This window comes from Dryobates pubescens, chromosome 9 (genome assembly GCF_014839835.1).
Source record: "Dryobates pubescens isolate bDryPub1 chromosome 9, bDryPub1.pri, whole genome shotgun sequence".
Lineage (NCBI taxonomy): Eukaryota > Metazoa > Chordata > Aves > Piciformes > Picidae > Dryobates > Dryobates pubescens.
This window is the reverse complement of record NC_071620.1, coordinates 29,268,620-29,285,468: the sequence shown is the minus strand read 5'-3', so window position 1 is coordinate 29,285,468 and position 16,849 is coordinate 29,268,620. Positions and strand designations below refer to the sequence as shown.

The 16,849-nt window shown below is 40.5% G+C and overlaps 1 protein-coding gene across 1 annotated transcript in view; it reads left to right on the top strand.

The window, feature by feature from the left end:
• The window catches only part of EXOC2 (exocyst complex component 2), a 108,520-nt gene that overhangs the window by 56,911 nt on the left and 34,760 nt on the right, over nucleotides 1–16,849 (top strand). The window contains exons 14-23 of the mRNA XM_054164459.1: nucleotides 479–547; nucleotides 1,255–1,412; nucleotides 1,716–1,837; nucleotides 5,966–6,027; nucleotides 9,313–9,393; nucleotides 10,353–10,412; nucleotides 10,845–10,906; nucleotides 11,759–11,825; nucleotides 13,760–13,876; nucleotides 16,499–16,640. Coding sequence (XP_054020434.1) covers nucleotides 479–547; nucleotides 1,255–1,412; nucleotides 1,716–1,837; nucleotides 5,966–6,027; nucleotides 9,313–9,393; nucleotides 10,353–10,412; nucleotides 10,845–10,906; nucleotides 11,759–11,825; nucleotides 13,760–13,876; nucleotides 16,499–16,640 — 940 coding nt within the window. The remainder of the gene's footprint in view (nucleotides 1–478; nucleotides 548–1,254; nucleotides 1,413–1,715; nucleotides 1,838–5,965; nucleotides 6,028–9,312; nucleotides 9,394–10,352; nucleotides 10,413–10,844; nucleotides 10,907–11,758; nucleotides 11,826–13,759; nucleotides 13,877–16,498; nucleotides 16,641–16,849) is intronic.

The window sequence follows — 16,849 nt, the reverse complement described above, 5'->3', positions numbered from 1 at the left end:
TGGGTTTGCAAAGAAGTGGCCTGTCCATGAAGATGCTTCTGCTCTTGCAAAGTGTCTTTAACATAATCAGTTGAATTAGTTGCCCTTCTCTGGGCAGCTTTCATGTTGATAAAGTAAGAGTTTCTTCACTACAAACTCGATGCACAGTTGGACTATATATGGTATCGCTCTTGCTAACGCTGCAGTGAAAGAACTTTCACCTCATGAAGTTTGTATTGTTAGAGCTGCTCTTATCCTTGTTTCTGTCTTAAATACACATAGCTCCTCAGAATTAAACACTTTTTTGCACTGACCTGCAGGAATTAAGAGTTTATTGGTATATTTAGTCCTTACTTATTTAGGCCCCATGAGTTAGTGTGTGTAATCGCATCACAAAGTCGTTGGTTTTCATTTCTTCACTTTCAAACCCCCTTTTTCACAATAATTTTAGCGGTGGTTATGACATACTTACACTTTTCAATGTTCTCATTTTCACAAGACTGCTGAAAAATCTGGCCAAATGGAAAGATCAAAGAAGAATGCAAGGCAAAGACAAAATGATTTCAAGGTAAATTTTGTGGGGGTAACTTTGATTTCCTTCAGTTGTGCTCCATAGCAAGTTACTTTACTGTCACCACCTTGAATACCAGATATCTTAAATCATCTTTGTGCCCTTATACCTTCTTCTTCTCCTCTTACTACATGTGGGGCTATGTATATACTATCCACTTCAGAATACAGAATTAACCAGGTTGGAAAAGACCTTTGAGATCATCAAGTCCAACCTATCACCCAACACCATCTAATCAACTAAGCCATGGCACCAAGTGCCTCATCCAGACCCTTCAACAGCTTCTCTGCATATGCCCTTCTCTGGACCTGCTCCAGCCCCTCAATGTCCTTCTTGGAGTGAGGGACTCAAAACAACCCGGGATTCAATATGTGGCCTCACCAGGATCCATTACAGGCTGTGGTCCTGGTGTCACACTGTTGGTGATCCAGGGCAGGACACTTGTGGCCTTCTTGGCCACCTGAGCACATTGCCACCCCATGTTCATAGTCTGTTAACCAGCACCCAAGGTACCCAACCAGTGAATATTAGAGGGAGTGGAGGTGAGATCATGCAATCTGGGAAAGAGTAGGTTGCTTGGGACCACAGCCCATCCAAGCCACCTAACTCTGTGTATAGCAAGTACATGGCTACTTGAGCACAGCAACAGAGCTTTTAACTTTTTTTTTCTTTTTTTTTTAACTTTCCCCCTTCTTCTGATGCAGAAAATGATTCAGGAAGTGATGCACTCTCTAGTGAAACTTATCCGTGGAGCTTTGCTTCCATTCAGCCTCAGAGAAGGAGAATCAAGAGAGTATGGTGGCTGGGAGATGAAATCAGAACTTTCTGGCCAGTGGCTAACACATGTTGTCCAGACAGTGAGGTAAATACATCTGTGGAATGCCTGTATGCTTTCAGACAAATTGTTTGTTGCACTATATACCCTGAGTAGTCATTCAAAAATAGGATTACAAAACAAAATTACTTATAGGGGATTTAGGATTCTATGTCCAGGAGTAATTAATAAACCTGTATTTTCCAGTTTCTGAGTTAAGTATTTAATCAAAGATAAACTGAGCTACCATATTCAAGTACACAAAAAATGTCCCAAAAAAGATCAATAAAATTTTATCAGCTTAAAAACACTATAGATTCACACTTCAGTCTAAGTTTATTTGCTTTCCAGGCTTAGTTCTGAGTCTCTTACTGCGCTTGAGATACCCAACGATATGCTTCAGATCATCCAGGATCTTATTTTGGACCTCCGTGTGCGCTGCATCATGGTGACCTTACAACATACAGCTGAAGGTAAGAGAAAGCTGCAGGTCTCTTTGCTTAGGGTTATTTTTACTTTTTTTCCCCCTGTGATGATGCCAAAACATGTTCTGGAAGATAACCATATTTGCTGGATATTATAATGGCAGGAGACTCCTGAGTTCTATGATATCTCACAGGACTCACTCAAGTATTTCACTTTCTGGACAGAAATGTGTTGTGAGTCATCTCATCCCCTAGTCTAATGGATACAGGAATTTAGATCTGTTTCCTTTGCACTGAGACAGTTGATTTATCTTCTCATTCATCTCTCCCATATTGGAAATACAATGCATTTGCTTTTTTGGGTTCTGCTCTCTTTAGCTTTTCTTCAGTTAGTACAGTTGACATCAATTATATACTTTGGTTCTTTAGTTGGTAGATGAAAACATTTATTTTGTTTCATTATGACCTGAGGCTGGTCCTATTGGACTGACTGCCCTCTGTCAAGTTGATTCTTCAGATGGCCTGTCTGCCTCAAAGGAAGAATCTAGCTCCAAACCAGTTTGCTGACTCTTTCCTTACCAAATCTCTGAGCTTTCCATCTAAACTTCTCCAGTTCAGTCCAAAGAGCTCCGATACATTATTAATGATGAAGGTCTCAGCAAAAAAGTCTGCTGTCCTACTACTTTTTCCTATTCATCACATCGTAGTGATAGCCCAGTGTAATGTTCAGATCCAGACTGTCCTGGTGGCTGGCCACAAACAATCTATGGAAGAGAAACTCCTGTAGTAGTCCATGCCTTAGGTTTTGATACAAGCAGATTTACCATCTGTGAATGATTTGCAATTTGGTCTGAATGTCTTTGTTCATAATTTTCTGGTTTGGATTGGGATGTCACAGAATCATAGAAGTAGGGGTTGGAAGGGACCTCAAAAGATCATCTAGTTCAACCCCCCTGCTAGAGCAAGATCACCTATACCAGATCACACAGGTACACTTCCATGTAGATTTTGAATATCTCTGAAGAGGGAGACTCCACAACCTCCCTGGGTAGCCTGTTCTACTGTTCCATCATCCTCACAGTGAAAATTTTTTTTCTCATGTTTCCATGGAACTTCCTATGCCTCCACTTTCACCCACTGCCCCTTGTCCTGCCATTGGGCATCACTGAGAAGAACCTGGCTCTATACTCTTGACATTCACCCTTTACATATTTATAAACATGAATGAGATCACCCCTTAGTCTCTTTCTCCAAGCTAAAGTGCCCCAGCTCCCTCAGTCTCTCCTTGTAAGGAAGATGTTCCACTCCCTTAACCATTTTGGTGGCTCTGCGCTGTACTCTTTCAAGCAGTTCCCTGTTCTTCTTGTGAACTGAGCAGCCCAGAACTGGACACAATATTGCAGATGTGGCCTCACCAGGGCAGAGTAGAGGGGGAGGAGAACATATCTCGACCAACTGATCGCACCCCAGAATGGCATTGGCCTTTATGGCCACAAGAGCACATTGCTCCTTTAAGATGCCAGTATGTTATGTTGACTGGATAACATCTCTCCCTTTCATCTACCTGATAACAGCAGCCTCCTTTGCTGCTTCCATCCCCTCTCACTGAAGCAGTTCCATGTACTGACTGTAGCATCTAACATGAAAAGAGCAGAGACACCTGCCTGTATGATGACTCCCATTTCATGTTGTGGCACTGTGTGCCTTATTTATTTCCTAGCTTAAGCTAAAGTGCCTGTGTTGAATATGTTTGGATAGTTTTTCTGGACATGGCCACATAAATTTGGCCCTTGGAGAAACTGTTCTTTTTAGGGGACCAATGAAAGAACGGATATTCTCATGAATCTCAGATGTAGTTATATCTGTAACATATAAATCAGAAAAGCTTCTCCTGCAGATGAATCTTGCTTCTAGAATCTCTCTGAAATATCTTGACATATGATGTTGATAAAAAGTTCAAATCTCATCTCTGCTGCATGTTGTAAGTTGGTAAAGGCCTTCAGATCAGCTAAAACTCTTGATAAAAGTCCTGTATCATTAGCTAAATCATTAGATTTAGAGAGTAAATCTGCCCACACACAGAGGGGTTTTTTTGTTACGATAAACACCTTGAGGAGCAGTTTGTGTTCTTTCCCTCTCATATGTGATCGCTGGTCAGAAAGGTCACGAAAGCCAGATTAAGTGAATGCTAGACTAGAGAGGGAGTTTACTTCGATGCATAAGACTGGAATTGGGTGAGCTGTGAAATATGAGAAAGTAATTTGTTTCTTTTGTATTGATACTAGCTCAGAAAGGAATGCAAAAGTGAGCAGCCACAAAAACATGTAAAGGCTGATCAGCACAATCTAAACCCTGCACGAATATTGGTTAAGTGGTTTAGTAAACAGGGAAATGAACAGAATAATTCTGAGCAATTCCTGAATACCTTCTATCCTCATCAAGTCTATATTTCCATGAGATGTAGAATTGCAGGATATGACACCATAACCAGGCTAATTAAAGCACCAGGATAGTGAAGATACATTCCAGCACACATTAGTTATCTTCTTTCTTGGATTTTGGGAATAGAATAGAATAGAATAGAATAGAATAGAATAGAATAGAATAGAATAGAATAGAATAGAATAGAATAGAATAGAATAGAAGTTAACCAGAATGGAAGAGACCTTTGAGATCATCGAGACCAACCTATCACCCATCACCATCTAATCAACTAAACCATGGCAACAAGCACCCCATCCAGTCTCTTTCTAAACACCTCCAGTGATGGTGACTCCACCACCTCCCTGGGCAGCACATTCCAATGGCAAATCACTCTTTCCATGAAGAATTTCCTTCTAACATCCAGCCTAAACCTGAAAATAGCTCATTGAAAAGGGAGTTTAATGATGTTCAGACAGTTCTGGTGAGCAATTTGTGTGAAAAGCTATGTCAAAACCCCTCCAAACTGCACACAGTTTATCTTTATTCTGTTTATAAGCTGATTAAGCCCACAAGAAAGCAATTATGCAGAATGCATGTGTCCATAGAGGAATTCTGTTTACAGCACATGAGCTTTGTGTTCACATCCTGCCTTAGAATCACAAAATCACTCAGGCTGGAAAACACCCTTAAGGTAATGGAACCCAATGCTACCAAGTCCATTGCTCAACCATGTGCCTCAGCAACACACCTGCAGGGCTTTTAAATCCCTCCGGGAATGGGGACTCTGCCATTGCCCTGGACAGTCTGTTCCAGGGCTTGACAACACTTTTAGGGAAGAAATTGTTCCTTGTGTGCAACCTAAACCACCTCCCAGCACAACTTGAGGCTGTTTCCCCTTGTCCTATCACTTCTTCCTTGGGAGAAAAGACTAACTCACATCTTGTTCCAGCCTCTTTTCTAGTAGTTGTAGAAAGCCAGAAGGTCTCCCTTCAGCCTTCTTTTCCTCGGATTTAACAATCCCAGATCCCTCAGCTGCTCCTCAAAAACTTGTTCTCTAGACTCTTCACCAACTTTTTTTTCCCCCAGTCTATGCACCTGCTCCAGCAATTCAAAGTCCTTCTTGTAGTGAGGGATCCAAAAGGGAACACTTCGCTCCTCTTACCATCGATTGACACCTGGGTAGCAGAAGAAACTGTTTTGCTTATGCCTTCAGGTGTTTTTGAAAACAGTCCAGCACCAGGATCCTTGACACCCAGTGGGCATTCTGTGCCTCTTTTATAGTTATTAAATACAAATGACATGCTGTCCTTCCTGTCTTTGCTAAAATGTTAGGCTTTATTTCTTTTCTTTTTTTTTCATTTTGAATTAAGAGATGAAGAATAATCGACCAGAAACCTGGCTTCTTAAGTGCAGTATTTTATGTTGTGGTGAAAAATTTACCAAATACAAACAATCCCCAAGCCTTCACAAGATTCCTTTTAGTTTGAAGCTTTCCAGTAAAAGTTGTGCTTCATGCATGTATCACCAGTCTGCTTCTCTATGCGGTGTCACCAGCATACCCTACATGAGTTCCACTTTGAGTCATTTGAGAACGCTGAAAGCTTTGAAGCTTTTAGTGCTAGTTGCTTGTGTGCCTACTCATTGCAATCCCAGTGTCTGTGGTTTATCTTTTCAAGTTCAAATCATTTTTAATAATGAAAATTAGTACATTTTCCCTGCCCCCCACCCCCTCTCTCTTGCTCTCTCTTGCAGATATAAAGAGGCTAGCTGAAAAAGAAGACTGGGTAGTTGACAATGAAGGTTTGACATCGTTGGTGGGTATACTTCTGGGTGCTTTCTTTTGCAAGTGTAATGAAACTGGTTTCAATAGTCTCCAAAAACTGAATTACTTTGGACTTTGCCTGGTATTTGTCTGTACTGGTGTCTGTAGTTCTATTAAAATATGAAAATACAGGAAGATGGAAAACCACAAAATTGTTTGTTTAAATGGTTACCAAAAGCTCTCCTAACAGATCCCATCACAAAACACAAAAAGTTTGAGTCTTTTTCTTTTCTTCCTTTTACGAAGTTTTTATTTGTACTTCTTAAACTCTTCTTTCTGAAGTAACTTGCAGTGTTAATGGCACTACTGAGCAGCAACATTTTCAAAGCTGCAAAATGGGGAAAAAAAGAAAGAGCCTAAATAAAAGCTTTGCAGCTTTGTGCCATGTATTGAGAGAGGAAAATTCATAAGAGCTGGGTGTCAGTTACAGACATGGTTTAATGCTGCAGTTGACAGTGCTGGTTTAACAGCTGGCCTTATTGATCTTGCAATATCTTTTCCAACCTTAATGATTCCTTCATCAAGGTATGTAGCATGACATTCTACCTTAAGTAGGATTATTTCAGTCTAAGTACTGCTCACCTCTAGCATGATTTTGCTGGTATAATAATAACTTCCATTATTAAGCACCTTATTGTAGGGATGGTTTACCAAAGTAAATAATTGCTAAGGTCACAAGTTCAGCTGACATCAAAACACTTCATAATGCAGTGGGTACACTACCATGGAATTGGTCGGTAGCTGTGTGAATAGGTCACTTACATCTTATAATGAGAAATTGAACTGAAAAGCTACTAATTTAGGAGAATGCCTACACACAAGCAACAACTGCCTTGAAACCAAATTCAGATAAATTAGTGAGATGCTTTCTGGAACTAAACAGTAATGAGTAATGCCTAAAACACAGCACCTCGTAGGTGTGACTTAAAAACAATCAGCGAAAGCAGAAAGGGCCCTGTGGGAGGGAGAGTTGCTTTGTGTGTATTATCTAAGAGAATGCTCCACAAACTTTCTTAGTTTTTCTTATTTGCATCTAAAAATATGTGTTCAAAGTTGAGTAGGAGGGCATTAGGCAATCACAATATACACATTGTAGGAAGGAGTGTTTTGGGGCTGGTAGTAGTATTGCATCCAGATTTACGCTTCTGGTCTTGGTTTCAGTTGCTGCTGACTTGGGCAAGTCCCTTAACTCTTGTGCTCTTCATACATCTGAAACTGGAGGGAGGAGGAAGAATCTTCCACCAAAGCTTTGTTTCCTTATGGTTTTGCTGTATCTTAACCCATCTTTGTTTAAAAACTTAGCTTAAGTCATGGTTGGGTTTGTTTTGTATTTTGAAATCACCCACAAATTCCTTGGGTGCAGCACTTCCCTAGATAGCTTTAGAGACTGTGGTTGAGACATGCCAAATTGTAGTAGTGGCATTTGACTCTGTTTTGTCATGGTAGAGTTATTTATCCACTAAAGCAGACTTCATTTTGATTGTGTTGTTAGCAGAAATCTGGGGACATTTTAGGCTTAAGGTAGAAGCTGTATTTGAAGTTGTAGGAAATGCTGGTTCGTAACCCCTTTAGCATTTATATTCCAGGTAGAGAAGTAAGACACACAGCCAGCTTTCCTCAGTCTCACAACATAACATATCTGAATAGCTTTCTTCTCCTAAACTATGAAGCAAAAAATGAAGGAAGCACTTTACTACTCTTCATTTTCTTTTAAGTCAGCCCAAAAATAATAAATACAGATTGTTTTAGTAGCTTTGTTCATGATTTTCAGTTTGCCATGTAGGCATCACTTCCACAATCCACCTCCACACCAGCTCTGACATAACTTCTGACCCTGAAGTTGGTGATGTGTCATGAGCTATTTGCTGGATGAGGAGCAGGTTTACATGGTTTAGAAGTGGGGGGTTTGTCCACATCTTTGACCTGAACCCAATAGGATATGGTCTTCCTTCTCCAGAGCAGTGACATCTGGCTGGTTTGTGTTGCCCTGTACAGCAGCTTCCTGCCCAATGCCCGTAGGCAGGCTCACTAACAAAAAGGTGTGACTTGCCAGGCAAGAAAGAAAGACAAGGAAAAACTGACTAATGACTTGTTAATGAACTCGTTTGCACTTTCGGGGTGAAATTGATGCATGCATCAAGAAATTCATACTTCAGATTTGGAAACCTGAAGGTAAAGAAGGCCCCAAACCAGTGGGTTTTTTTCCTTCATGTAAAAACAGTTTAAATCCATTTTTCCTATAAATCTTTTGCTGAAATCAAGTGCAGAAGTATAATGTGACATTCTGTCCCAACTTAGATCAAAGAGGGGAGAAGAGAGGGTGTCACTGGCATCATCTATAATTTAATTGTCAATATATGGCACCACAAAGAAACAATAAAAATGCTTCATGACCATTTTAGAGGAGGCTCTTTGGTGTAGAAGTTCCTCATTCAGATAACAAAAACATACATAGAAGAATATAATTGTTTAGGCTGGAAAAGACCTTTAAGATCGTTGAGTCCAACTATTAACCCAGCACTACCCAATCCACCACTAAACCATGTCCCTCAGCACCACATCTACATGGCTTTTAAATCCCTCCAGAGATAATGATTCACCCACTGTCCTGGGCAGCCTGTTCCAGGGCTTTGCAACCCTTTCAGTGAAGAATTTTTTTCCTCATGCCCAGCCTAAACCTCCCCTGGGGGAATTTCAGACCATTTGCTCTTGCCCTGGTTCCTTGGGAGAAAATACCAACCCCCACTTTGTTCCAGATGACTTTCAAGGAGTAGTAGAGAGCAGCTTCCTTTCCTCCAGACTGAACACCCTCAGTTCACTCAGCTGCTTCTCTGAAGGCTTGTTCTCTAGACCCTTCACTAGCTTAGTTGCCCTTCACTAGACACACTCCAGCACTTCAATGTCCTTGTAGTGAGGGGCCCAAAAGGGAACCCAATATTCAAGGTGTAGCCTCACCAGTGCCCTGTACTGGGGGATGATCTCCACCCTGGTCCTGCTGGTCACACTATTCCTGATACAAGCCAGATGCTGTGGCCTTCTTGTCTGCCTGAGCACACACTGGATACATTCAGCTACGGTGAATGTTCTGCAGTGAAGTGCAAAAGCACAATCAGAACAAAAGGGTCCTCTGGTAATTTATAAATTGTGATTGTTGTGGATTTTTTCCCCCTCTTTGGGATTATACGGAAATGAAGATCTTACCATGTGGCCTAAAAGCTTTTATACTTGTGCTTAGCACACCTTTGTCTCTGAAGCTCATAAGTGATTTGCTTTTCAGCCGTCCCAGTTTGAACAGTGCATTATTCGTGCCCTGCAATCTCTGAAAACAGTGCTGGACTGCAAGCCTGGAGAAGCCAGTGTAAGTTAGGAGCTCTGCTTCTGTTTTCTTTCTCTTCATGTAAATTACTGTTGGGTTTCAGAACAAGAGCTTTCAGAGGATGATGCAGGGCTCTAACTTGCCTCTTCATTTTTTCCACGTACGCTTTTCCCACTGCTGCTAGCTTTTAAAACTCTGATTGTGTTTCCTTTGTTAGGAGTAGCTGTGTGTGTCTGGGGCAGGTTGGACCTGCCATTGAATCTTTTAAAAAAGCTATTAATGTAATTTTGAGATAGCACTAGATGTTTCTTTATGTACATGGGAAACAAAAAAGAGGAAGGGGGGATGTTCCTAGGGGTTACTTTTTCTCTCAGTGTTGCACCCAACTGGTTGTGAAACTTCAATTTTGCCCTTTTTTCTTCTGTAAACTTTATTCTAAATCAGGATTCCAAATTGTCCCCTTCCCCTTAGAACCCTGAGGCCCTGGTTGATTGTGGTACTGATATTTTCTTTCAGGTTTCAGTGGTCTAAGGGAGTTTGACACTTTTGTAGAGTCCCTCAGGCCCCTCCTGGATTACTGCTCTCTCCTCCCTTAATTTTAATGCCTAGCTTGTCTGGATTCTGAAATAAACGTCATTCAAAAGACTCTGCTGCATGTGGCAAATCCTTCTGATTATGGTGCAAAGATCTTTGTGAACTTCCTGAGAGCTTTTGCTGCAGTTCCATCAGCCAGCAATGATACATATCATCTGCTAGGGTCTAGAAGGTCTTCCTTTTCAGTGTGGTATTTGTTCATGCTTTTCAAGGTGTTTAGTTAGACCTGTATTCTCTCTAACCATTTCATGGTGAGGAAAAACTGAAGTTGATTTCTGAAAGAACACTGTGTCCCAGCAGCCATTCCCATAATTGTGTCACCTCTTCAGGGATAGGTTACTCATCCATTCCTTGACAATAAGGCCACATGAAGCTGGCGTGCTGAAATAATGTGCTTGCATCCTCAGGTTTTCCAGCAACAGAGAACACAGGAGGACGTGTGCCAGTTGAGCATTGGGATCATGCAGGTAACTCAAGTGCTTTGAAGTATGAAATTGTGAACACAAGCAACCACCAAACATGTGCTCTGTGCTGTGCCCACCTCACTAAAGATACCACAAGTTGGTGACTGTCATTCCTCTGATTCACTGTGGGATACTGATACATGCTTAACTTTACTTAGAGCTTGCTATCTGAATCTGGTGATATCAAACCCTCAGAGGGCAAATGACATGTTCAAGTATTTTCACTCATTGTGACTGGTCAGAGGTTGAGAGGCAGTCCCATATAAACCAGAAAATGTGCATTCAAAAGGTGTAGCTAGAATTACTGAACTGAGGTAAGGTTTAACATGAAAAAGGTGTTGAGGACTGTTCTGCTTCTGTTGACTGTAGTTAAAAGTAAATATAAGGATTTTGTTTAGTTTTGGCAGTAAATTTAGACCTTACTTTGTTTTCTAGGTCTTTATAGACTGTGTGGAGCAACTGAGCACCAAACCTGATGGTGACATAGATACAGCACAGTAAGTAAATAGGACCTGAAGTAGTAGTAGTAGTTCTGAAATGGTGGGTTTGAGTCCCAGATGTCAGTGGTGGTGTGATTTTATTCCTCCTGCTGTTTCATATTTGTTGTGAATGCTTTTGCCTCTGGTTAGTGATGCTTTGAAATAAGGGCAGATACTTCTAATGCCAAAGAATTTGAGCACCACTGTGTAATATTGTGTAAGTTAATGAATATGGTGCCATTTTATTCCATGACAGGAGTTGATTTTGACATGACCATACATGGAATGAGTTGTCCCTAAGTAATGTCCAATCATGGAATAGCAGCCCTTGCCTTTCTTCTCTTCTATTTTTGACTTACTCTGTTGGTATTTCAGTTAAATTCATAGAAATGTATATGATATTAGATCATGATACACTTGTTTTAGAGACCAAGCCATGTCAGAGTGGCCTGAATTGCCAAGAGCACCTAGCGTTCATTTGTGAAAAGGAAGAGACTTGGCAAATATTGGTACCCACAGTATGCATTAGGATAGGGCACATTAACTGTGTTCCTAATGCCTCTTCCTTTTACTATTTGGATGACTCTGGCTGGAGAGGTGTAAAAATAAACTAGGATATCTGGCAAACCAGGGAAATTACAGAAAATTAAAATGTTTTCAGCAAGAAAGGTCTGTAGATAGAATAGTGCTGTCTGTCCACAGACCTCATGCAGGCTTTGTGGACACCTTGTCAAAACAAAGCCTTGTGGACTGCCGTATTTTGTGCGAGGGGGCTTGAAGCCAGATTCCATTCCAGCTGTATATTTGAATCCACCCTGTATCCAGTAATCCAAAGCACTATACTACTCACTTTTTAAACCCTATTCCTAGTCTTTCAGTTGATGTTTCATCCCCAGACATGTTTGGGAGCATTCATGAAGACTCAAGTTTCTCTTCAGTAAGTTTGGCTTCTTTTTCTAGCAGCTGCTGCGAAACTCGGTACTTCTCAAAGTTGCAGGAACGTGATCCTACTTTTAATTCAGTGTTTCAGGATTATGTTTTCCTTTCTTAAAGTGCACCTCTGTATTTTAGAGGCATTTCCTAGGTACATATGCATATAAGCATAAGAAAATATAAGGGCATAAGGCTTAAAAAGCATTGCTTGTTTATGATATCTTAGTATACATCTTAAAGTAACTAATTTAAGACATTTTGTTAAACCAGTTCCTCCTCATGCTTGAATAGATCATGGAAATCAGTGAAAGCAGACCTGACTATGGATTTGTCACCTTGTTTGAAATTATAAGAACTGGTCTGATCTTAGTTACTTCTAAAAACCCATGGAGATGCATATATTCAGTAGTTTACATTTTCCACAGACAATTACTAAGAATACATATTTGTTTGGCTTCTTTGGATTTGGTTTTCTTTATTAGGAAACAGGAAAAAAAGGGTTCATGTTCTTGATACTTTGACTTTAGTGAATGTACTTTCTTCTAGTCCAGCAGCCAATGAAAAAAATGCAGTTAATGTATCTGTTCCCTGCAAGAAATCTCTTAGGAAGTTAATATTTCATACCACAGGTTCGAAATGTTGTCCAAGGCCCAGCTTTGTCCCGTTTACAAGAGCAATAAACGTTCCTGTTACAAAGAGTGCCAAATCAGGCCATTTTTCTGGGTTGCAGACTGTCATAATTAGTTCTTAATATAGTTTTATTCATGCAACACATAGATCCTGATATTAATTGCTGACAAATAACTTTCTGTGGCTATTGCTTCTTCCCACATGTCATAGGTATGAACATTTAAATAAAAGAGAAATCAACAATTTTAGGCAATGTTTGGTTTCCATGGCACTGTATTATTTTCTTTTCTGTAAATCCCAGAACATTTTATATTCTCTTTCCTGACTGAGTGATGATAGCAAAGAATGTGCGTGGCCAGAGTAAGATTTGTCACTGTACCTTGAAAATTCCCTGGTTTTTAATAGTCTATAACCAAATGAGTGTGATTTAAAGCAGTATGCAACTGCAAATCTCAGTGCTAGTCATCAGACTACTGGGATAAAACCTGTCAGGGGTTCTCCTGGCTCTGAAAACCCAACACCATTTCTAATCACATATGCACTAGTATGATGAATTCATTGGCAAATGAATCTAAGGTAGAAAAATGCCTTCCCACTGAAAGAAGGATTGGGGACGAAGGAAGACCAAATCCATTTAAATGGTAGTTGTGGATTGTCTGGTTATTTGTCTTTTTGAGAACTAGACTTTGTTGCACCAAAGTCTGGGGTCTCCAGAATACACTTGACTTTCTTATCATTGAAAAATCACTGAAGAACAGAGATGTGTTATAAATGCCTAGATATTTTTAATTTTTTGTCATTTTAACTGCTGAAGTTATGTTTTATACCTCTGAACCCTTCTAGAACATTCAGGTATTATATAACCAATGAGTGTATTCATTCAGGACCTGTTTGGCTTCCCTGGTTTTAGCCAGCTTCAAGTGAAGGTGAAGATGACCTTCAGTTGATTTGATTGATGGTCATAATTCGTAGCAAATTTCTTGAAACAAAGTAAAGGCCAGAAAGAGCTTCCTGAAAAGCTGTCCAAAACTGATTTTAGTGGAGAAGTCTTAACCACAGTTCTGTATTAGTCATCTAGTGAGTGCTCCAGATCCTGTAAGACAAAGCATTCATGTTTCAACTGCCTTGCCTGAAATCATCACATTCACTCAGTTCTTGGGGGTTTATTGACAAAAATCTCTCTAAACTCTACTTTATCAGCATGTTTATCACACCGAGAGTGAAGCACTGTATTTACAGTATTGGTTATGCTGCTACTTCTGTTTTTCTAACTGTTACACTCTTTCTTCTCTTCAAACACATTTTTAGGAGCAGAGGCTTTTAATTGCACTCAGTAACTGTCGTTACCTGGAGCGTCACACCTTCCTAAATATAGCTGAGCACTTTGAGAAGCATGGCTTTCAGGGGGTTGAAAAAATAATTCAAGTAAGTGATGAGAGAGCACTGGAAGGAAAGATCATTGCTTGAAGGAAACAGCTCTTTTCTTTTTTTCACTTCCTGTGAAAGTAAAGTGAAAGTGTTCAGATGGCCAGAGGGACTCTTGGGTGAGCCCCCTACAAATGAGTGGGGCTCCAAGCATCAACTGGAAACAACAGTGACGTGGTCGTGTGCATTCCTATCAGGCTTCAGTGGCAAAGCTTATCAGATTTCTTAGTAAGGCAGCCTAATGTCACTGTTTTCTCTTAATGCGGAGAATAAGATTAATATCTCAGAAATACACTTGATAAATATTTTCATCTGGTAATCAGCCTTACTGAGAGCTGTTGTTCATAAACTAGTTCAAGGATTTTTGTTGTATTTTGGGTTGGGTTGTGTTTTTTTTTCTTTCAAAGAATGAAAATGTCAAAGTGGGTGTCAGTAGCTGTCTCATTTTCCTGTCTTTTTGTAAAGATTAATCATTTTTTTATGAGAAATGTTATGGCTTAATCTTTAGCTAGTTTATTTCCAGAAACACTTGTTGGTTGGAAGTAAAGTGTTATCTTTTCCAGTACACAGTATAGTATTTCCCTCCAACTGATGTTCAGAACATCCTTAACACCCTTCTGCCTGAGCATTGTTTGAATTTCTGTGGCTGAAGTAATTTTGATTAGCATTTAAATAGGGCTGATATGAGTTGCATGGTTAGCACAGTTCAGAAATCACTCTGGATATCATCCTTTGCTTCTGAGACAACAGAGAATTGATCTGGGTGCAGTTGGGGTTGTTTAGATAAGCAAGTAAGACATCTGTTATGTATATATTCAACTCTGTCTGGTATGGCCACATCACAAGTGTTACCTTTTAAAGTTTGTAAATGACAAAATTCCAATGTTGATGTTGCAGGTTAATTGCAAATCTGTGTTAACCCCTTGAAAATGCTGCCTGGAGCAGTCAGGCGTGGTAGCTGGGAGGATTTGGGGTAATTAAATCATCTTAAGAGTGAAGTTTTGAACACTTCACTTATTTGAAGGGAAGGTTAGAAGCTTACAGAGGCTTAGAGGTTTGGTTGATTTTTATTTTTGTATTTTTTTTATTCCCCCTCCCCCATCTTTTTGTTCTGTCATAGAATCACAGAACAGTCTGGTTTGGAAGGAACCTAACAGATCAGAGGAGGGCCACAAAAATGATCAGGGGGTTGGAACACCTCTGCTACAAGGACAGGCTGAGGGAGCTGGGGTTGTCCAGAATGAAGAAGAGAAGGCTCTGGGGAGACCTAATAATGACCTGCCAGTACCTGAAAGGGGCCTGCAAGAAGGATGGAAAGAGACTGTTTACAAAGGCCTGCATTGATAGGACTGAGGGGCAGTGGCTTCAAACTAGAGAAGAGTAGGAACAAGTTCTTTACCATGAGGGTAGTGGAACACTGGAACAGGTTGCTCAGGGAGATGGTTGGAGCCCCATCAAGGTGAGGCTCAACAGGGCTCTGGGCAGCCTGATCTAGTTGAGGATGCCCTGCTTACTGCAGAGGGGGTTGGACTAGACAACCTTTGGAGGGTCCTTCCAACCCAGACCGTTCTATGATTCTATGATCATCTAGTTCCAATCCCTTCCACCTAAACTTCTCTAAGTCTCTAAGTCTGGAAGTATTCAAAGTCAGTTTGTGTGAGGCATTGAGCCACCTGGTCTAGTAGGTGTCCCTGCCCATGACAGGGAGATCAGAACTAAGTGTTCTGAAAGGTCCTTTCCAAGCCAAACCAGTCTATAGTTTTACAAAGTACAGGGCAGACAGTGAGAAATTGTGATATTACAATTGGTAGATCTTAGGTTATATATCAAAATCTTCATATTAAGATAAAAACTATTATGGGCATATTTCACAGCATTGACAGAGTTCAGTTCTTTACTTGGTGCAAGCTCACGACCTGCTGACACACAGGAAAAGATACTGTTAGACATTGAGTGACCTACCTTCTCTGGCACTCCTTGTACTTCTCCCAAAAATGCCTATTCCTGAGCACAATCAGAAAAAAAGAAAAGAAAAAAAAAACACCCAAAAACCAACTTATACTCTGTAGAGTGTAGAAATAATGTGGAATTTCCTAAGTTTTTATATATGTGATTTTGAAGTGAAATCATGGTATCACAGTATCAGTCAGGGTTGGAAGGGACCACAAGGATCATCTAGTTCCAGCCCCCCTGCCAGGGGCAGGGACACCCCACACTAGATCAGCCTGGCCAGAGCCTCATCCAGCCTGGTCTTAAACACCTCCAGGGATGGTGCCTCAACCACCTCCCTGGACAGCCCATTCCAGGGCTTCACCACTCTCATGGTGAAGAACTTCCTCCTCACGTCCAGTCTGAATCTCCCCACCTCCAGCTTCATTCCATTCCCCCTAGTCCTATTACTACCTGATATCCTGAAAAGTCCCTCTGCAGCCTTCTTGTAGGCCCCCTTCAGATACTGGAAGGCCACAATTTGGTCACCTCGGAGCCTTCTCTTCTCCAGACTGAACAGCCCCAACGCAATTGCTGCTCTTCACCAAAAATTACATGAAGTAATTTTTTGGGGATGTGATTCAATTCTTGTAGTTACTGGCTATTTATTGTGTTATCTTTTTGGTCTTTTAGGTTAGTATGGAGTCCTTGAAAGAGCTGGATCAAAGACTGTTTGAAATGTACATTGAATTCAAGGCAGATCCGATCGTTGGGTCTTTAGAACCTGGCATTTATGCAGGATACTTTGATTGGAAAGATTGTCTCGTTCCAGCAGGTAAATATCTGATTATTAAACTCTAAAATTATTTTAACAGTGATTGATAGGAGCTAAAATATACTGTACAATTAAAAACTTTTTTCCAGGGCATGTGTTCAACTTTTGACAAGTCCTCATTAAAAGTTCTTTCTCACAGGCTTTACTTAATTCCTAAATAATTTTTCAAATGCCCCCAGGTGATTAAGGCAGCTTTTATCATTGATAAT